The sequence below is a fragment of the Hemibagrus wyckioides genome, linkage group LG17 (genome assembly GCF_019097595.1).
Source record: "Hemibagrus wyckioides isolate EC202008001 linkage group LG17, SWU_Hwy_1.0, whole genome shotgun sequence".
In the NCBI taxonomy this organism is placed as follows: domain Eukaryota; kingdom Metazoa; phylum Chordata; class Actinopteri; order Siluriformes; family Bagridae; genus Hemibagrus; species Hemibagrus wyckioides.
This window is the reverse complement of record NC_080726.1, coordinates 5863284-5878985: the sequence shown is the minus strand read 5'-3', so window position 1 is coordinate 5878985 and position 15702 is coordinate 5863284. Positions and strand designations below refer to the sequence as shown.

The 15702-nt window shown below is 37.0% G+C and overlaps 2 protein-coding genes across 2 annotated transcripts in view; both read right to left on the bottom strand.

Annotated features, from left to right (window-relative positions):
- The window catches only part of c4 (complement component 4), a 29983-nt gene extending 28648 nt beyond the window's left edge, over positions 1 to 1335 (bottom strand). The window contains exons 1-3 of the mRNA XM_058414541.1: positions 1154 to 1335; positions 841 to 1033; positions 51 to 225 (exon numbers count right to left, since the gene is read on the bottom strand). Coding sequence (XP_058270524.1) covers positions 51 to 225; positions 841 to 1033; positions 1154 to 1215 — 430 coding nt within the window. The 5' untranslated portion in view covers positions 1216 to 1335. The remainder of the gene's footprint in view (positions 1 to 50; positions 226 to 840; positions 1034 to 1153) is intronic.
- Positions 1336 to 5099: 3764 nt separating this feature from the next.
- The window catches only part of frem2b (FRAS1 related extracellular matrix 2b), a 111643-nt gene continuing 101040 nt past the window's right edge, over positions 5100 to 15702 (bottom strand). Inside the window, exons 19-24 of the mRNA XM_058413307.1 lie at positions 15227 to 15354; positions 14661 to 14795; positions 14124 to 14250; positions 10765 to 10952; positions 9372 to 9518; positions 5100 to 8329 (exon numbers count right to left, since the gene is read on the bottom strand). Coding sequence (XP_058269290.1) covers positions 7841 to 8329; positions 9372 to 9518; positions 10765 to 10952; positions 14124 to 14250; positions 14661 to 14795; positions 15227 to 15354 — 1214 coding nt within the window. The 3' untranslated portion in view covers positions 5100 to 7840. The remainder of the gene's footprint in view (positions 8330 to 9371; positions 9519 to 10764; positions 10953 to 14123; positions 14251 to 14660; positions 14796 to 15226; positions 15355 to 15702) is intronic.

The following is a 15702-nucleotide window of genomic DNA, read 5'->3' as shown; positions in this document are numbered from 1 at the left end:
GCTGCTACTGTTCCAAATTCCTGTTTCCATACAAAGCTCTGATTTTTTACCCTGTTCTCCTGGATTGTAGATGGTCTTGTCAGTTTGGATGAAAATGTAACCCCTTCTGGATGACAAAAGGATATGGACCACTTTTTTCTTTCCAAACACCTCACTGCTCTCAGCAACAAGGCTGACATATGGTTCATTCTGATTTTTGAGACTGCGAAATTTAACTGGATCAACCTGAAGAGGCACAATAAGCCATTTAAATATGTATATTAGAAAATAATATACTAAATAAACAGTGGGGGGAAAAGTTTAAAAAGGGGGAAATTAAATCAATGAAAATGTATCTTTTGTCCAGTGAGCCCTTATTCTATAGGTAGATCAACTTGAGGAGGCAAAATAAGCCATTTGAATATGTATATTAGAAAATAATATACTAAATAAACAGTGGGGTTGGTTATAGGAAAATATTCAACAATGGGAGTTTTGCCAGAATCTATTAAATTATAGTTATAAATCATCCAGAAAAACTTGAATATATTCCTTTCCCAACCTCCCTTTTTATGCTTTTAAACTTTATAAGACATAAATGTGGTTTATCAATCTAGTGAGACACCAGAAAGCACAAAGTCCTAAGTTGTGTAGACTTTCCAATGTTACGAAATAACACATATTAAAACAAATGCATTAATCTGATTAACTATCAGACTATATATATATCTTTGTAGTAAATAATTATATACTATATGTGTATGACATCTTTGTCATTATATATCATTTATCATTTATTTATCATTATATATCTTTGTTATAAATAATTATATACTATATGTGTATGACAAATGGACTTGCCTTTAGTGTCACCACAGCTTGATATTGGTTTTCCTCATTTAAGATCACGGTTTTTGAGTCACATAGCTGTATGTTTTTAAGATTATCTTGGAAATACAGATTTAATCTGACACTTTTAGTGGCTCCATGCAGTTGCACACTCAGTGTCTCCTCTACTCCCACATGAATGATATTCGGGGCAGTGATGAGACATCTGGCATAGGCATAAGAGACACACAAAAAGCAAAGCTGCAACACACGTTTTTTTCACGCAAAAGTCGTGACAAAGCTGCATTATCAAGATTTGTCTAATGTTGAACTCAGGAGTACTCACATTGGTTTCTGTGCCTCCACTGCAAGATGAACAAAAGCCACAAAGACTAGAAGAAAGATCATTTTGTCTTTATGGTGCAAAGTTATGCTTTACACCATCTAGATAATCCTTACTGAGAGAGAGAGCTGTCTTTTATGAACTTCCCACTGCTTCGCAAGCAAGCATGTACCAATCATGATTCATTTTATGAACTACACAGCACAATTGATTGATTTTTTTCTCTCTTTTATAACAAATCACATGACTTCCCAGAAACAGTCCTGGGCTTAGGCCAGGCACAAGAGGGGGAATACTTTTGCTGTAACATCCAAAGACCTGTTGAGCAATCGGTTGTGGGAACTGTTTTGGAATCAAATATCCCACAGAACGAACAGGAACAAATGAATAGAATATTTCTATTATCTCATTTATTGCCATATCTCTTTTTTTTTAATGGTCAGAAGGTGTAAACATAAAGGGGAGCTCCACATGTATTATATGGCTGCAGTCTAGCTGAATGGCTACAACCAAATCTTCACCAAATGTCTAAAAAATCGGATCAGAAAGAAATGTACATTGGTACTTGGATAGGTAGCAAACAAGAGTTATGGTTTCTTTACATTTAGGGTTTGTTTTGATAAGTCTTTTGGATAATAATAGTACAGTTCTGCCTCTTGAGTGTGAGATGAAATTTTGCAAACAACAGCGACTGGCAAAGAGTCACGATTATCGAGATGAAAAGGCGAATGGACAGCTAGGTCTAAAGGTCTAAAAATAGATGAGTTATTGTGAGATATTCTGAGGATAAATGCTGGTACCATTTGCCATGGCATCTTCTGTAAACACTGTACAACACTTCTAGCTCATCAGCTGTGACACGTAAAACAATTTTTATCTAGTTATTTTCTGGTGCCAGTTATGCATGATCATCTGGGTACAGTGTAGATCTTTATTATGCATCCTTTATTATTATGTGACATGTACTTAATTAACACCTAATTAACCTTTTTCTGTAATTTGGATTTGGCTTAGTAGTTAAGCTGAGGCTACAAGTTTATTTTGTGCTTGTGCTACACTACACTGTATTGTATTATATACTATATTATACTGTAGCACAATTTTGGAGTATGATTGGAGAAACTAATTGTAATTTTAACTAATTGTAGTACTATACTATACTGTATACTGTAATTTTGTTGGGTGAAAAATGTGAAATTCTTGCATTGTTTCCAGAATCACATTATGTGTTAAGAAGGTCATGATGATCTAAATCTCTGACTTCTATATTGTACTATACTGTACTGTAATGCACTGTAGTTTAGAGTACAAGCCTATATCTCAACTTTGGAGCATAACAGGATAAAACTAAGTGGATTCCTGTGTAAGTCTTGACTGGCATAATGCACAGACTGAATTTGGTAAAGATCTGAGAGTGACAAATTTTCAGCCAAAAAAAGTGGTAAGGGGTTAGCCTTTGTGTTTTTTTTGGGGGGGGGGACATTTTTTTTTTTTATTTTCACCAAATTCACTCTGTCCATTAGGAAGGTCAGGACAAATATAGTAGTGAACTTAAAGGAACTCAGATATAGCAGTTTTAAGTTTTAATCCATCATGCTCCAGATACTGAAATCTGAGACTCTCATTTCCATACTAGACTACACTGTACTTTATTGTTATAGAAAATAACATATCTCAGACTCTGAGTGTGATCGGATAAAACTAAATGCCTTCCCATGTTAGCCTTGACAACCATAATGTACAAACTGAATTTGTTGTAGATCTGAGAGCATCAAATTTTTTACCCAGAAAGTGGTTAGCCTTTGTGTTTTTTGGGAAAAAAATTTACATTCTACGGTTTTCACTAAATTCACACTGTGCATTAGCAATATCAACGTAAATATAGCTGTGTAATTAATTTCATTATTGCAAAGTCCAGAGCAAAGATCTGAGCCCTTATTCCATACTATACTATACTGTACTATACTGTACCACTGTAGTCCAGAGCAAAGATCTGAGCCCTTATTCCATACTATACTAAACTAAACTGTACTATACTATACTATACTGTAGTGAACTGTAGTGTAGTGAAAAAACTGGTAAGGGGTTAGGCTTTGTGTTTTTTGGCAACAAAAAAAAAACTGTGCGTTATTTGAATTTCACCAAACTCGCTCTGTACATTAGGAAAGTCAAGATAAATGCAGCAGTGAATTTCTTTTCATTGTGTCATGCTCCAGACCTGTGATCTGAGCCTCCGTATAGTATACATGTAGGATCAGATCACAGGTTGTTTTTTTTTTTGCTAAAAAACACAAAGGCTAACCCCTTACCAGTTTTTTGGGTAAAAAATCTAGCACTCTTCGAAATTCACAAAAATTGCATTGTGTTAAACTAGATAAGACTGACAGGTGAGTGCAGTTATTTTTATCCTATTGCACGCCAAGGCTAAGCTTCAATACACTATATGACACTGTATAGTATAGTAGTATAATATAAGAGGCTTAGATCTTTGCTCTGGACAATATGCAGTGTATGACAGTAGAGTGTAGTGTAGTACAGTATGGAAGTAGAGTGTAGTGTAGTACAGTATGGAATAAGAGCCTCAGATCTTTGCTCTGGACAGTGTACAGTATAGTTCACTACAATATAGTATAGTACTGTACAGTTTAGTATAGTATGGAATAGTACATGGTACTACAATATAGTATAGTACAGTATAGTATACATGTAGGATCAGATCAGACAGAGGGTCAGATCTCAGCTCTGGAGAGAAATAGGACAGGAATGAGCACACTAATGTTTTGTCATGAACCTTCTAACTCGGTGTGAATCTGGTGAGAACCCGAGAATGTGGAAATTTTGGGGCAAAAAACACAAAGGCTAACCCCTTACCCCTTTTTTGGTGAAAAATTTGATACTCTTGGATCTTTGCCAAATTCAGCCTGTGTGCTAAAGTAGTCAGGATTAACACAGTAGAGCATTTAGTTTCATCCTATTACACTCCAAATTGAGATATGGTACTTTTAGAGTATAGTGTATTATAATCTAGCATGAAAATGCCCTTACCACTTTCTGAGAAAAAATATATATTGTACAGCATATTACCACACTACAGTAGGGGTTTTAGTGGCTTAGCTCTCAGTGATGAAAAGAAGTGCACTAAGTGTTGTCTTCAGTAAAAACCAGGCTGAGTTTTGTAAATACCCAAGAGCATTAAATTTCTCACCCCAAAAAAGTGTTGTTTTTTGGTGCAAAAAAAAAAATTGCATGTTCTCTGATTTTCACTAAAGTCACACTGATACAAATACAGTTAGTTTCAGCATCTCAAACTCCTCTCATTCCACACTATACTCTATCTCTGCCTTGCACTCGCATGTCTTGTCTTATCTGGTTTAACGCACAGCACATTTTTTCAAGGAGGAAATTCTCAGAATTTCATTGGCTTCACAGTGTGCAATAGGAGGTTCGAGCCAAAAACAAGCACAATGTTTACCATTTCATGCTTCAGAACTGAGCATCTCATTTCCATGTACTCTCCTGTAATATGCTATACCACATCCACTCAAGCTGCCCCCTGCCTTTACACACTTCACACAAGGATGTTTTGGCCCTCTGTCTGTAAATGATGAATGTGAAAGGAACCAGTGGAGCAAGTGGTTGATGGGAGTGAGATGCTAGATCAATAAAGCTATTAAAAGTGAGGTGTATATAAACAGTGCTTTTATACAGCTTTCATCGATTCTAAGTGCAGTTTTAAAAAGGAGTGTTTCCCTAGTTCGATATCAGTAGCAAAAGGAGATCAATAGAACAAATTTGTGTTAACATCAAAACCATAAATTATTAGTTGGGCGTTTTCTGACACCCGCATCTCCTTCAGAGTGTTAGCCATCCTTTGAAGTAAATGGAGCATAGGAGACAGAGATATAATGGCATCCTTTACTCTGTTTACTCTTAAAGAAAGAAAACACCACCAAAATATAATGTTTATTTAACTGCCATTGCTCACATATTCGATAAACGGCAAAGTTACTGAAAGGAACACACGTCAATATTTTTTTTTTAATAGAACAAATACAGTGTTCGTAAATCATGAATACATACAGTCATACAATACATCATGTATCAACACTGACCATACCCAAAAAAACACATTTCTATGCAGTTACGTATGTACATAGACAAAATTTTCTCATTCACTTGTTTGTGAACCACATCCAGGAAGGTCATGAAAACCAGGATTTATTAGGACGGTACCAAAGAAAAAATAAGCTAAATTCCACACTACACTGAGAAACTTTGAATTTGCATAGCGTTTAAAAAAAAAAAGTGATGCGTTGGCGAGATCAGACTAATAAATATGAGGAATAAATGTACAGTATGAGAATGAGGCTAACTGAGAACAAAAGATTTACTGCATTCAGTGCTGACTATTTAACAATAAATAAACAGTCATAGAAATGCACATTTTCATACATTTAGGACCAAAATTGATGATAAAATGTAATCCAAACCACGGTCAGTAAACTGTCAGATTTAACCAGTGTCCCAAATGCAAGAATTAATATATTATAGAATTCACTGAAGCAAACATTTAGCCAAAATCACTGTCTGCATCCCAAAAAGCCAGAACATAATGAATTCATCCAAATTAGTGTTGGTGGCTAAGAAAACACTTAAATTACCCATAATGCTCGGTTTCAGATGGTGTAGGGAACAATGGTATTATTATTATTATTATTAGTATTAATACAGACACTGATCAGGCATAACATTATGGCCACTGACAGGTGAAGTGAATAAGACTGATGATCTCCTCATCATGGCACCTGTTAGTGGGTGGGATATATTAGGCAGCAAGTCAACATTTTGTCCTCAAAGTTGATGTTAGAAGCAGGAAAAATGGACAAGCGTAAGGATTTGAGCGAGTTTGACGAAGGGACAGATTGTGATGGCTAGACCACTGGTTCAGAGCATCTCCAAAACTGCAGCTCTTGTGGGGTGTTCCCGGTCTGCAGTGGTCAGCAATTTGAGCAACAGTAGCTCATTTGATTGGTGAACTGGCGAAGTCTGGCCCATGTGATCCACTGTTGCTTCCTTGGACCACTTCTGATAGATACTGAAGTTAATGCTGGTTCTGACAGAAAGGTGTCAGAATACACAGTGCAGGACGGGTCAGGGCTGTTTTGGCAGCAAAAGGTGGGACCAACACAATATTAGGTAGGTGGTCATAATGTTATGCCTGGTCAGTGTAAGTGATAACAAACTCGTTTTGATTGGATGCTTTATAACTATTTAACTATAAATGGTTAAAGATGTGATTTTAAATAGTTTGGGATGAACTGTTCTTGGAAAATAATTAACTTCACCGTGGTAACAGTAACCTCACCTCATGTTGGGCGCGTCATTAATTATTTACCTGTAACAGCTCGTTTATGCTGACCGAGTGTACGCTAAAAATAAAACCAAACCTCCAGTGTAAGTACATAGTGTATAAGAAGTGTGTCATGGACCTGTGTGCTAAAAAACCTCAACATAATCAGTGATTTTAAAAACGTGTCTAAACAGTAGATTGCTATTCAGCAGTCTGACTGAACTTCAACATATGATCCCAGACCTTAAACATTTAAATACACACTAAAATACTGCAAGCATTAAGATGATTCACAAAAGCATAATAAAAGATACGAATAAAATAATTCTGTTGGTTTTTCCAGTGTTTACCTTTGTGTGTTTAGAATGAAGAGTCTTGCTAACCAGTAATTAGCCAAGAACATGCTAGAGGTGCATGACTGGGTAATCATCATAATGTAGATGCGTCATGTTAAGCATCATTTGCTCTATTCTAAGGTTCGAGGGACTTCGATTCCTTCAAGCTCTCAGCATTTAGGATGGACTCGGTTTCAGGAGACTAATGAAAAACATCCATCTTAAGGATTCGCACACTATAATCTAATCACGTCTGAACCATGGTACAGTCCAGACGTAGAAAAGACACTTCTACAGTACCTAAAATCCGTTCGCACACGTCTTTCAAATTCTGATATAAATTTACATTATAATACAGAGTTTTTTTCCCCAACACAGAGAATGTCTACTTGATAAAATCAGGCCAAAAACAACCCATAGTGAAGAGGTGATTTGGAAAAGGTTTTCCTGTACTGCATTTATAATGGAAAAGCTTTTTAAATGTTGTATAAAAACAAATGAATATTGAAAAAGAAAATCCTGTAATAAAAAGCGATAATATAATGTGATAGAACAGTAATGATTCTTTACAAACGTATGAATGAAAACACTCTTAATACAGCTCAGCTCCTTAACCTGATGGCCAGGAAGGCTTCTAGCACCTTTGAATGCAAAAATAATAATATTTATAATAATTAATTAAAAAAAAATAAAAGACCATGGTCCAAGCAGTAGTACACAAGCGCCTCGTTTGAATAAAACCTGGCTTCAAGTCTTCCTTTTAAATTGTAAAACAGCAGAAATCAAAAGTGCTTCCAGAGTCTTATCATCTTGGGAGAAGCCAACATCCTGAAGAGAGCCAATATCTGAGCGCCGAGATCATCCTAACAGACTCGAGACAGCGTCACTTGAACTAAACTGACCTCGTCTCAGAGTCTGCGCAAGTCATTCGGACTCTTTTCAGTCACTTCAAGTCTTTGTACTTAAATAAGAAGCACTTGCAAAACAGTTCTAATGAGCGCCTGGTCACACCTCCGAGCTGTCGTTACTGTCAAAGCCATGCGTCATCATGGGCTCCGTGCTGCTGGAGACCTTCGGAGGCTCGCTGATTTTCTCCTTCCTGGAACGCACCAGCAAAAACACAAGCACGAGCAGAACCACAGTCAAGACGAGACCCACCAAAATCCCTACGATCATTATCACGTCGTTGTCCTCGCCGTCTTTTGGCTTGGACCCTGTGGTAACGACGACGCTCTGGATGTTGACTTTGGGTCGGAGCTGGTGCTGGGTGCTGCGCTCCAGAGCCACGTGCAGGATGTTGGTTCCTCGTTCATTCTCCGCTCCGATCTCCTCGGCCAGAGCAGGAACGCTGCTGACGGACCTTCTGGAACGAGAGGAGTGGTGCTGAGTGACGTGATGGTACTCCACGCTCCTTTTTCCGATGCCTCGGTTGGCGTTGTCTCTGGAGCGGACGGTGTATATAGTGTGGATGTACCACTCCCTGCCTGCAGATACCTACAACACAGAAGAACACCAACAGTTAGCTGACATTGAAACATGCATTGAGTTTTTCTTTTCCTTTGACTGTTAACATGCACTGATTAAAACTGAAGTCAAAAATTGAAATTGAAGAAACTGGGAATCATTTTCCACTGCTTTCTCACCAAAACATAAGATCAGTTCTAGACTAGATAAGTTGTTATTGCATCATGAAATACTGATTGTTGTGGTGAAATACAACTAAATCAAAAGTGCGCCATTTATTTATTTAGACGGACCTAAAATCTGTAACAGAGGGTTCAGTGTGTTATGAATTCCAATGCAGAATTGTTGCCAGTGTTTTGGTGTGAAGTTATTTGGTGGTTTGAGCAAGCTTTAGATATGTGATGAAATGTATGAAGAGTTTTAAAAAACATGGCTTCAGTATTCACGATGCTTGTTAATAATTGAAAAAAACAAACAAACAAACCTGTAATTAGCTAAAGAGAACTGACTAGTAAATTAAACCGTATTACTGCTAATATTACGATGTTTCATTCACAGCCATATGTTGTGAACTAGCAAATATTGCTAACTAATATCTCCCCACACAGACAGTACCTAATATTTCAAATAACAGAGTTAGCTAATGAGGCAGCACATCTACCTAGCAACTTATCGCACAAACGCCTGCTGCTAATGATGAACTATTTAAATGAATAATTGGCAAACATACATAGATTCTAAACATATATAGCCAACTAATAACTTTCCAAACACAAAAACCTGGATGGCTAAAATGTAAAGGTTAAGTTAGCAAACACACAAAGTGCTAACTTTAATTTTTTTTTTTTTTCTCAGTCACTTTTCATAGGCAGGAAGTCTGTTGGTTTTAGTATAAGCTAAGTCAATCTTCTGGTAACACAGAAAGTCATACAGCACAAATGAGTGGCCACAAATTGATTGCCAACTGAGACACACTAGCATGAAATCACTGTAAAACGGCTTTTCTTCACTAGCATCAGTGCACATATAAACTGCCCACGGTAATGTCTTTACTGTTGGACGGCTGTTTTACCTGAAACAGAGGCGTGGAGTCCAGCCTAAAGCCGTCTGAGCCTGGCTGCCTCACTAGTGACAAAGCTTCCGGGTCATCAACAGCCAGGAAAGCTTTGAAGCTAACACTCCCAAATACTCTAGCCTGAGTCTCCGGCTGAGCTTTGTCCTGTAACAAAAACAGACTTTTGTTGCTATAAACTTAAAAAAATGTGAAATAATCCTAATCACTTCTTGACTTGACTACAAGTGTACAAGCATCAGTAGATTAGACTACAGAAGATTAGATTACAAAATGGTAGAGTACAGTAGATTAGATTACAGTAGATTAGAGTACAACAGTAGATTAGAGATTACTCAACTGTACTCTAGTCTAATGTACTATACTACAGATTAAGCTATAGTAGAGTAGATTAGAGTATAGTAGATTAGAATAGATTAGGGTATAGTGCAGTAGATTAGAGTACAGTAGAGTAGAGTACATTAGAGTAGATTAGGGTATAGTACAGTAGATTAGCGTATAATAGATTAGGCTATAGTAGAATAGATTAGAGTACAGTGGAGTAGATTTAGGTACAGTAAAGTAGATTTAAGTACAGTGGAGTAGATTAGAGTACAGTAGATTAAACTAGAGTAGATTACTGTACTCTAATCTATTGTACTCTACTATACCCTAATATGGAGTATAGGAGACTAGAGTAGAGTATAGTAGAGTAGACTAGAGTATAATACAGAAGATTAAAGTACAGTAGTTTAGAGTATAGTAGATTAAGGTATAGTAGAGTAGATTAGAGTATAATAGAGTAGAGTACAGTTGGGAAGATAGAAGAGATTAGAGTACAGTAGATTAGTGAAGATTAAGGAAGAGTAAAGTAGATTAGACTAGAGTAGATTTCAGTACAGTGTTTTATTCCTTTTCTAACATAGCAATTTGCAATTTTTAGCTGGTAATTTAGGTTCTGAACACCACCTCGAACTTTTACCACTGAATGAAGTGGAATGTCTGTTAGCCAGCTAGAAACAGTTCAACCATCCATCCAGTATCACCCTCCATCCATGTGATTTTGCCATGACAGAGAACTTTATAACTCATGCATTCAAACATGGTGATACTGTCCATTCCATCCGGTAATGTTAAACAAACATATAGTGCAGTTTTGCGTTAGATCATATACAGGATTATACATTAATCTGTATTTAATAACACTCTGTTTAGATTATCATCAGGATTAGATGAGTTACTGAAGACATGATAATGCATGTGCACTGATATCAGCACTACTGTCAGAGCTAATGTTCAAAAACCCCACATAATCAGCACCTTCTTACTGATCTGATTAAAGAATTAAACAATACCGCAGTGATACAAACGATGCTGTTATCAGTTAAACAGGTAACAAAGCAAAACTGCTTACAATGATCTTGAACCTGTAGAGGAGAGATGCAGCATCTGCTAAACAGCCATACTCGTAGTTGTCAGGGTTGTACTTTGGCACATAGCCATCTGCTCCTGTACACAGGAACACCTTCTCGATGTTGCAGATAAACGAGTCTCCGAGGTTCTGCACAGGATCCACCATGACACGGCCGTAGATGATGTCACCTGAGGATATCAGAGCAAACAATGTTTTGTAGTTATTTAAGCTTGTTTATGGATTAAGGCTTTTTTTTTTTTTTATTGACCGCAAAAGCTCATGTCGCTGTGAGAACACAGAACAGTTTTGTTTTATTTTAACTCCAATAAAATCCTTTTTTAATGTTAAACTGCATATGATCCATTAGGGTAGATTAGTAGAGTATAGTACTAGAATAGATTAGAGTACAGTAGATTAGAGTACAGTGCACTAGAGGAAATTACGGTATAGTAGAGTAGACTAGAATAGATTAGAGTACAGTACAATAGATTAAAGTACAGTAGACTAGATTAGACTAGACTAAATTAGAGAACAGTAGACTAGAGAAAATTAGGGTAGAGTACAGTAGACTAGATTAGACTAGAATAGATTAGAGTATAGTACAATAGATTAAAGTACAGTAGATTGGAGTACAGTAGAGTAGATTAGAGTACAGTATACTAGAAGAAATTAGGGTATAGTAGACTAGATTAGACTAGAGTAGAGTAGATTAGAGTACAGTATACTAGAGACAATTAGGGTATAATAGAGTATAGTAGACTAGATTAGACTAGAGTAGAGTAGATTAGAGTACAGTATACTAGAGAAAATTAGGGTATAGTAGAGTACAGTAGACTAGAGAAAATTAGGGTATAATAGAGTATAGTAGACTAGACTAGAACAGATTAGACTAGAGTAGATTAGAGTACAGTATACTAGAGAAAATTAGGGTAGAGTACAGTAGACTAGACTAGATTAGAATAGATTAGACTACAGTAGAGTAGATTAGGGTACAGTAAATTAGGGTACAGTGGATTAGAGTATAATACAATAGATTAGATTACAGTACATTAGAGTGTAATACAGTAGATTAGAGTACAGTAAGGAAGAGAAAATTAGTGGAGTATAGTAGAGTAGATTGTACTAGAATAGATTGGAGTATATTAGAGTAGGATTAGGGTATAGACGAGTAGATTAGACAGTAGAATAGAGAAGAGTACAGTACATTAGAGTATACTACAGTACAGTAGAATAGATTATCGTACATTAGTACTCTGTTATGTTAGCACACAATCTGCATGTACTCTAGTGACATAGCAATTCATTTCTGATTACATACAGATACCAGTCTTATTTAGCTTCAACTTTGGGCAAAGCTTATTCTTTGTTAATTTGTTATTATAGAGTATTCAAAGGGTTAACAGTTACACTCGTGGCCTCAGCTGATGGACCAAACTGATCATGTCACTAAATCTTTAATCTTTAAATGCTGCCTTAGCAAAAGGGGGAATGTCAGACAGATGATGGGTGGAGATGTGGATCAAACCAGCCTTTCAAAAATACTCTTTTTGGAGGCCATCAGTGCCGTCATTAATATTTTAAGAGTTATTCCTGAATCATCTAACAAAAATAATCCTGGGAATAAAGGCACATCAACCATTAACAGTGCGGAAAGAATATTTACCACATACTTCCAAAAATGGATAAACAGTCCCAAAACATATGTATACTGTATATAGCCTTTATAATATTTATTACAAATTTTGTTTTACCAAGAAGGCTATGCCTGGTGTTGTGTAATATCTGTGAGCAGTGTATGAACTGATGGGCCAGACCTCTAGATGAAATAAACATATTACGTCAAAAAGTTTCCCAATCAAGTCCTTATACTGTTATTCTTTGAAAAACCAAGCATGTTCAAGAGAAATGGTGAAAACAAAAAGTAAACTTAGTGTTCTGTTATCTGTTCCTTTATGTAATTTGTCCCTTGATCATACAATGTGTTCATAGTCTACTTTTGCATTTTGCAGGAAATTAAGTACGACAGAGAAAACAATCCCCCCCACCCCCCCTTTTTTTTTTTTTGCTGTTGAGAATGTGTTACAGATGTGTGTGAAAAAAATCAGTCTAGGGCATGATATCTAGGGCATGTTTCATTCTTGTTGCTTCATACTGTTGGGTATTTTTCTGATAACTAAAGGGCTTTTCACTCTCAGCATATCCACAGGGAATCATCGTTATCATCACACACACCCTGATTTTAACCCCCGGGTTAAGAGGAACTTTTCACACTTGTAAAGTAAAGTGGGGTCAACACTGATTTTACCCCGGAGTTATGAAACCCTGGTCTGATGCAGGATCAGGAACATCAGGTGTTGCAGCTCGAAGCTTAGCAACAGACACGCAACCAGAAAATGAACACCACGTGCACCTCATATCACACCATTGGTACAGTCACAGGACTCTGTGTGTTGTGGAAACACTATTTCAAGGATTTGGGGGAAGTAACATTAAATGCTGATGGAAAACATGTCCATCAGACTGCTTTGTTTTATTTTTGCTCAGAAATGTCTGTTCAGGACAAACTGGACATCAGTTAGAAATAATAAGGACTGAAAAGTCAGTTCAAAGTTGTGCACAAGAGCAATACCTACTACAGGTGCAAGAAAGGCAGATATGTTCTTTTCTTTATAAAATTTAGTCCCAATTCTTAAAGAACGATTATTAATTTACATAACATTCTACATATGCTGTATTGGCATCACACAATTGTCTACACATAAATGCACAATGTAATCTCACTCTCCGCTGTCACCCAAATGAGTATGGGTTTCCTTTTGAGTCTGGTTCCTCTCAAGGTTTCTTCCTCATACCATCTAAGGGAGTTTTTCCTTGCCTCAGTCACCTCAGGCTTGCTCACTTGGGATAACATCTAGGACTGTTTGTTTATGTTTGTTGTTTTCTCATGTTGTTTCTTATGTAAAGCTGCTTAGAGACAATGCTCTTTGTTAAAAGCGCTATACAAATAAAATTGAATTGAATTGAATTGAATGAATTAACACCAGAGCTGGATTTAAGCAATCATGTTGTTGATGCACAAATATGGAAATAAGAAGGTGGTTAGTCCAGGGTTTAGGAATGTACAGTGTGAAGCATCAGATAATGAAGAGGCAGGATTCAGTGTTAACCCCAGGTGACGTAGGAAAAGTGTGAAACCTCAAAACAACACAAACCCAGGACTGAGTTTACTCAGAGTTCACAATCTCCAGGGAATTATATATCAAGTGTGGAAAGACTTTAAATGCCTTCATATTTTTTTTTAGTATTGAAAAGTATGAAGAAGTGATGAGATAGATGTGATATGTTGTGCACTTTTATACCCTCAGAGAATGCAGTGTCGCTCTCCTGCCCGAATCCCATGGAGCCATCAGACAACCACAGAGTCTTCTTAGAGATCAGCAGCATCTGTGTGTTCAGGCTGAATTCTGCAGCTACAGGGTCACTCACCTACACACACATTACAAAGAAATATTATGCACATACACATTACACACACAGAAATATGCACAGACATATTACACACACACATAATACACACAGATATGCACACACATTACACACACACACACACACACACAAATATGCACATATTACACACACAAATATATGAATATTAATAGCTCCTGTCTTGCATTGTTGTACTTTAGTGTGCAAGTATCATGAGTAAACATAACATGTTATTACATGTGATTGTCCACTCAGATTTCAGACAACACCTAAACTAACCATGAAGCCTCTATTTACTGCATTATCTTACTAGAATTTCTAAAATGGATCCATTCTTCTAGGCTAGACCTGAGCTACAGATGGAGCGTCATTGTCTATTCTGGTTATGTCAGTGTAGTGAGTTGAAAGACCTGTTGGAAGCGGATGTCCAGGTCAAATGTGACAGGCTCTCGGGGATTGCACACCGGAGGCAGTGTGTACTCCAGGCTCGGAGAGGCAGTACAGGGCAACAGCTTCACCGTGTAGGTACCGGAATAATCCCTCACCTGTGCAAGAACAGTTTCATCACACACAGAACTAAAAGCCAACAGATTGTGTGTTATTGCAATTCAAAGCCTTTATATCTGATGAGAATCCCACCATCATCATCATCAGCTTTTATAACCTTCTTTTTTTATTTTAATATCATTACTTACAATTAAAATGAAATAAAACAAAGGACAGTAATTAACTTCATGTTGACTCAAAATAATGCTTTCAGGAAATATGAAATGCAGTGGGTTTGGGGAAATCTAAATAGCAGCATTGCTGTCACTTGTGAAAAACAACAAATTGCTGTATATTTCATAAACACCCAAAGCTGAGTGAATAAAATGCAAATAAAATGTTAGGCTCGTTTTTAATTAGTGCTTAAATGGATAACTCCGTGGTACTGCTCTTAAGCCTGAGGGAGATGAAAAATAATGAAAATACTGACTGCAAAGTCGGAGACAAACGTCCACTGCTGCATGGGCTGGTTGTAGGTGGGCTCACTCCTCACCAGACTGAGGTTAAAGGTCAGCCCGGGGTGATCCATGCACATAATCATGGAGGTCAGAGGGGAGGCTGGAGAGACACAACGAGGACACAGCAATGCGTTAGTGCTGCATGAGGAAACAGATCCATTCTTACAGCTGAACACTGCTACAATAACCCAGACGCTTCATTTTAATTCTCAAATCGGTCTGGAATCTGCTCGTCCTTTTCTCTAAATGTAAATGAGTGGCAATGAACCATTGTACTGTTGCCTTTGAAATGATTCTTCGCCTCCCCAGAGCTGCACTTGCAATTCAGATTGTGTTTGCATGTTTATATAAGTCTCTCAGTAGAACAACGCTGGGTAAACCACTCGGAATAAATGCAAATGTAGAATTAAGCATTAACTCGACACAGCTTGTGAATATATTGTGTCTG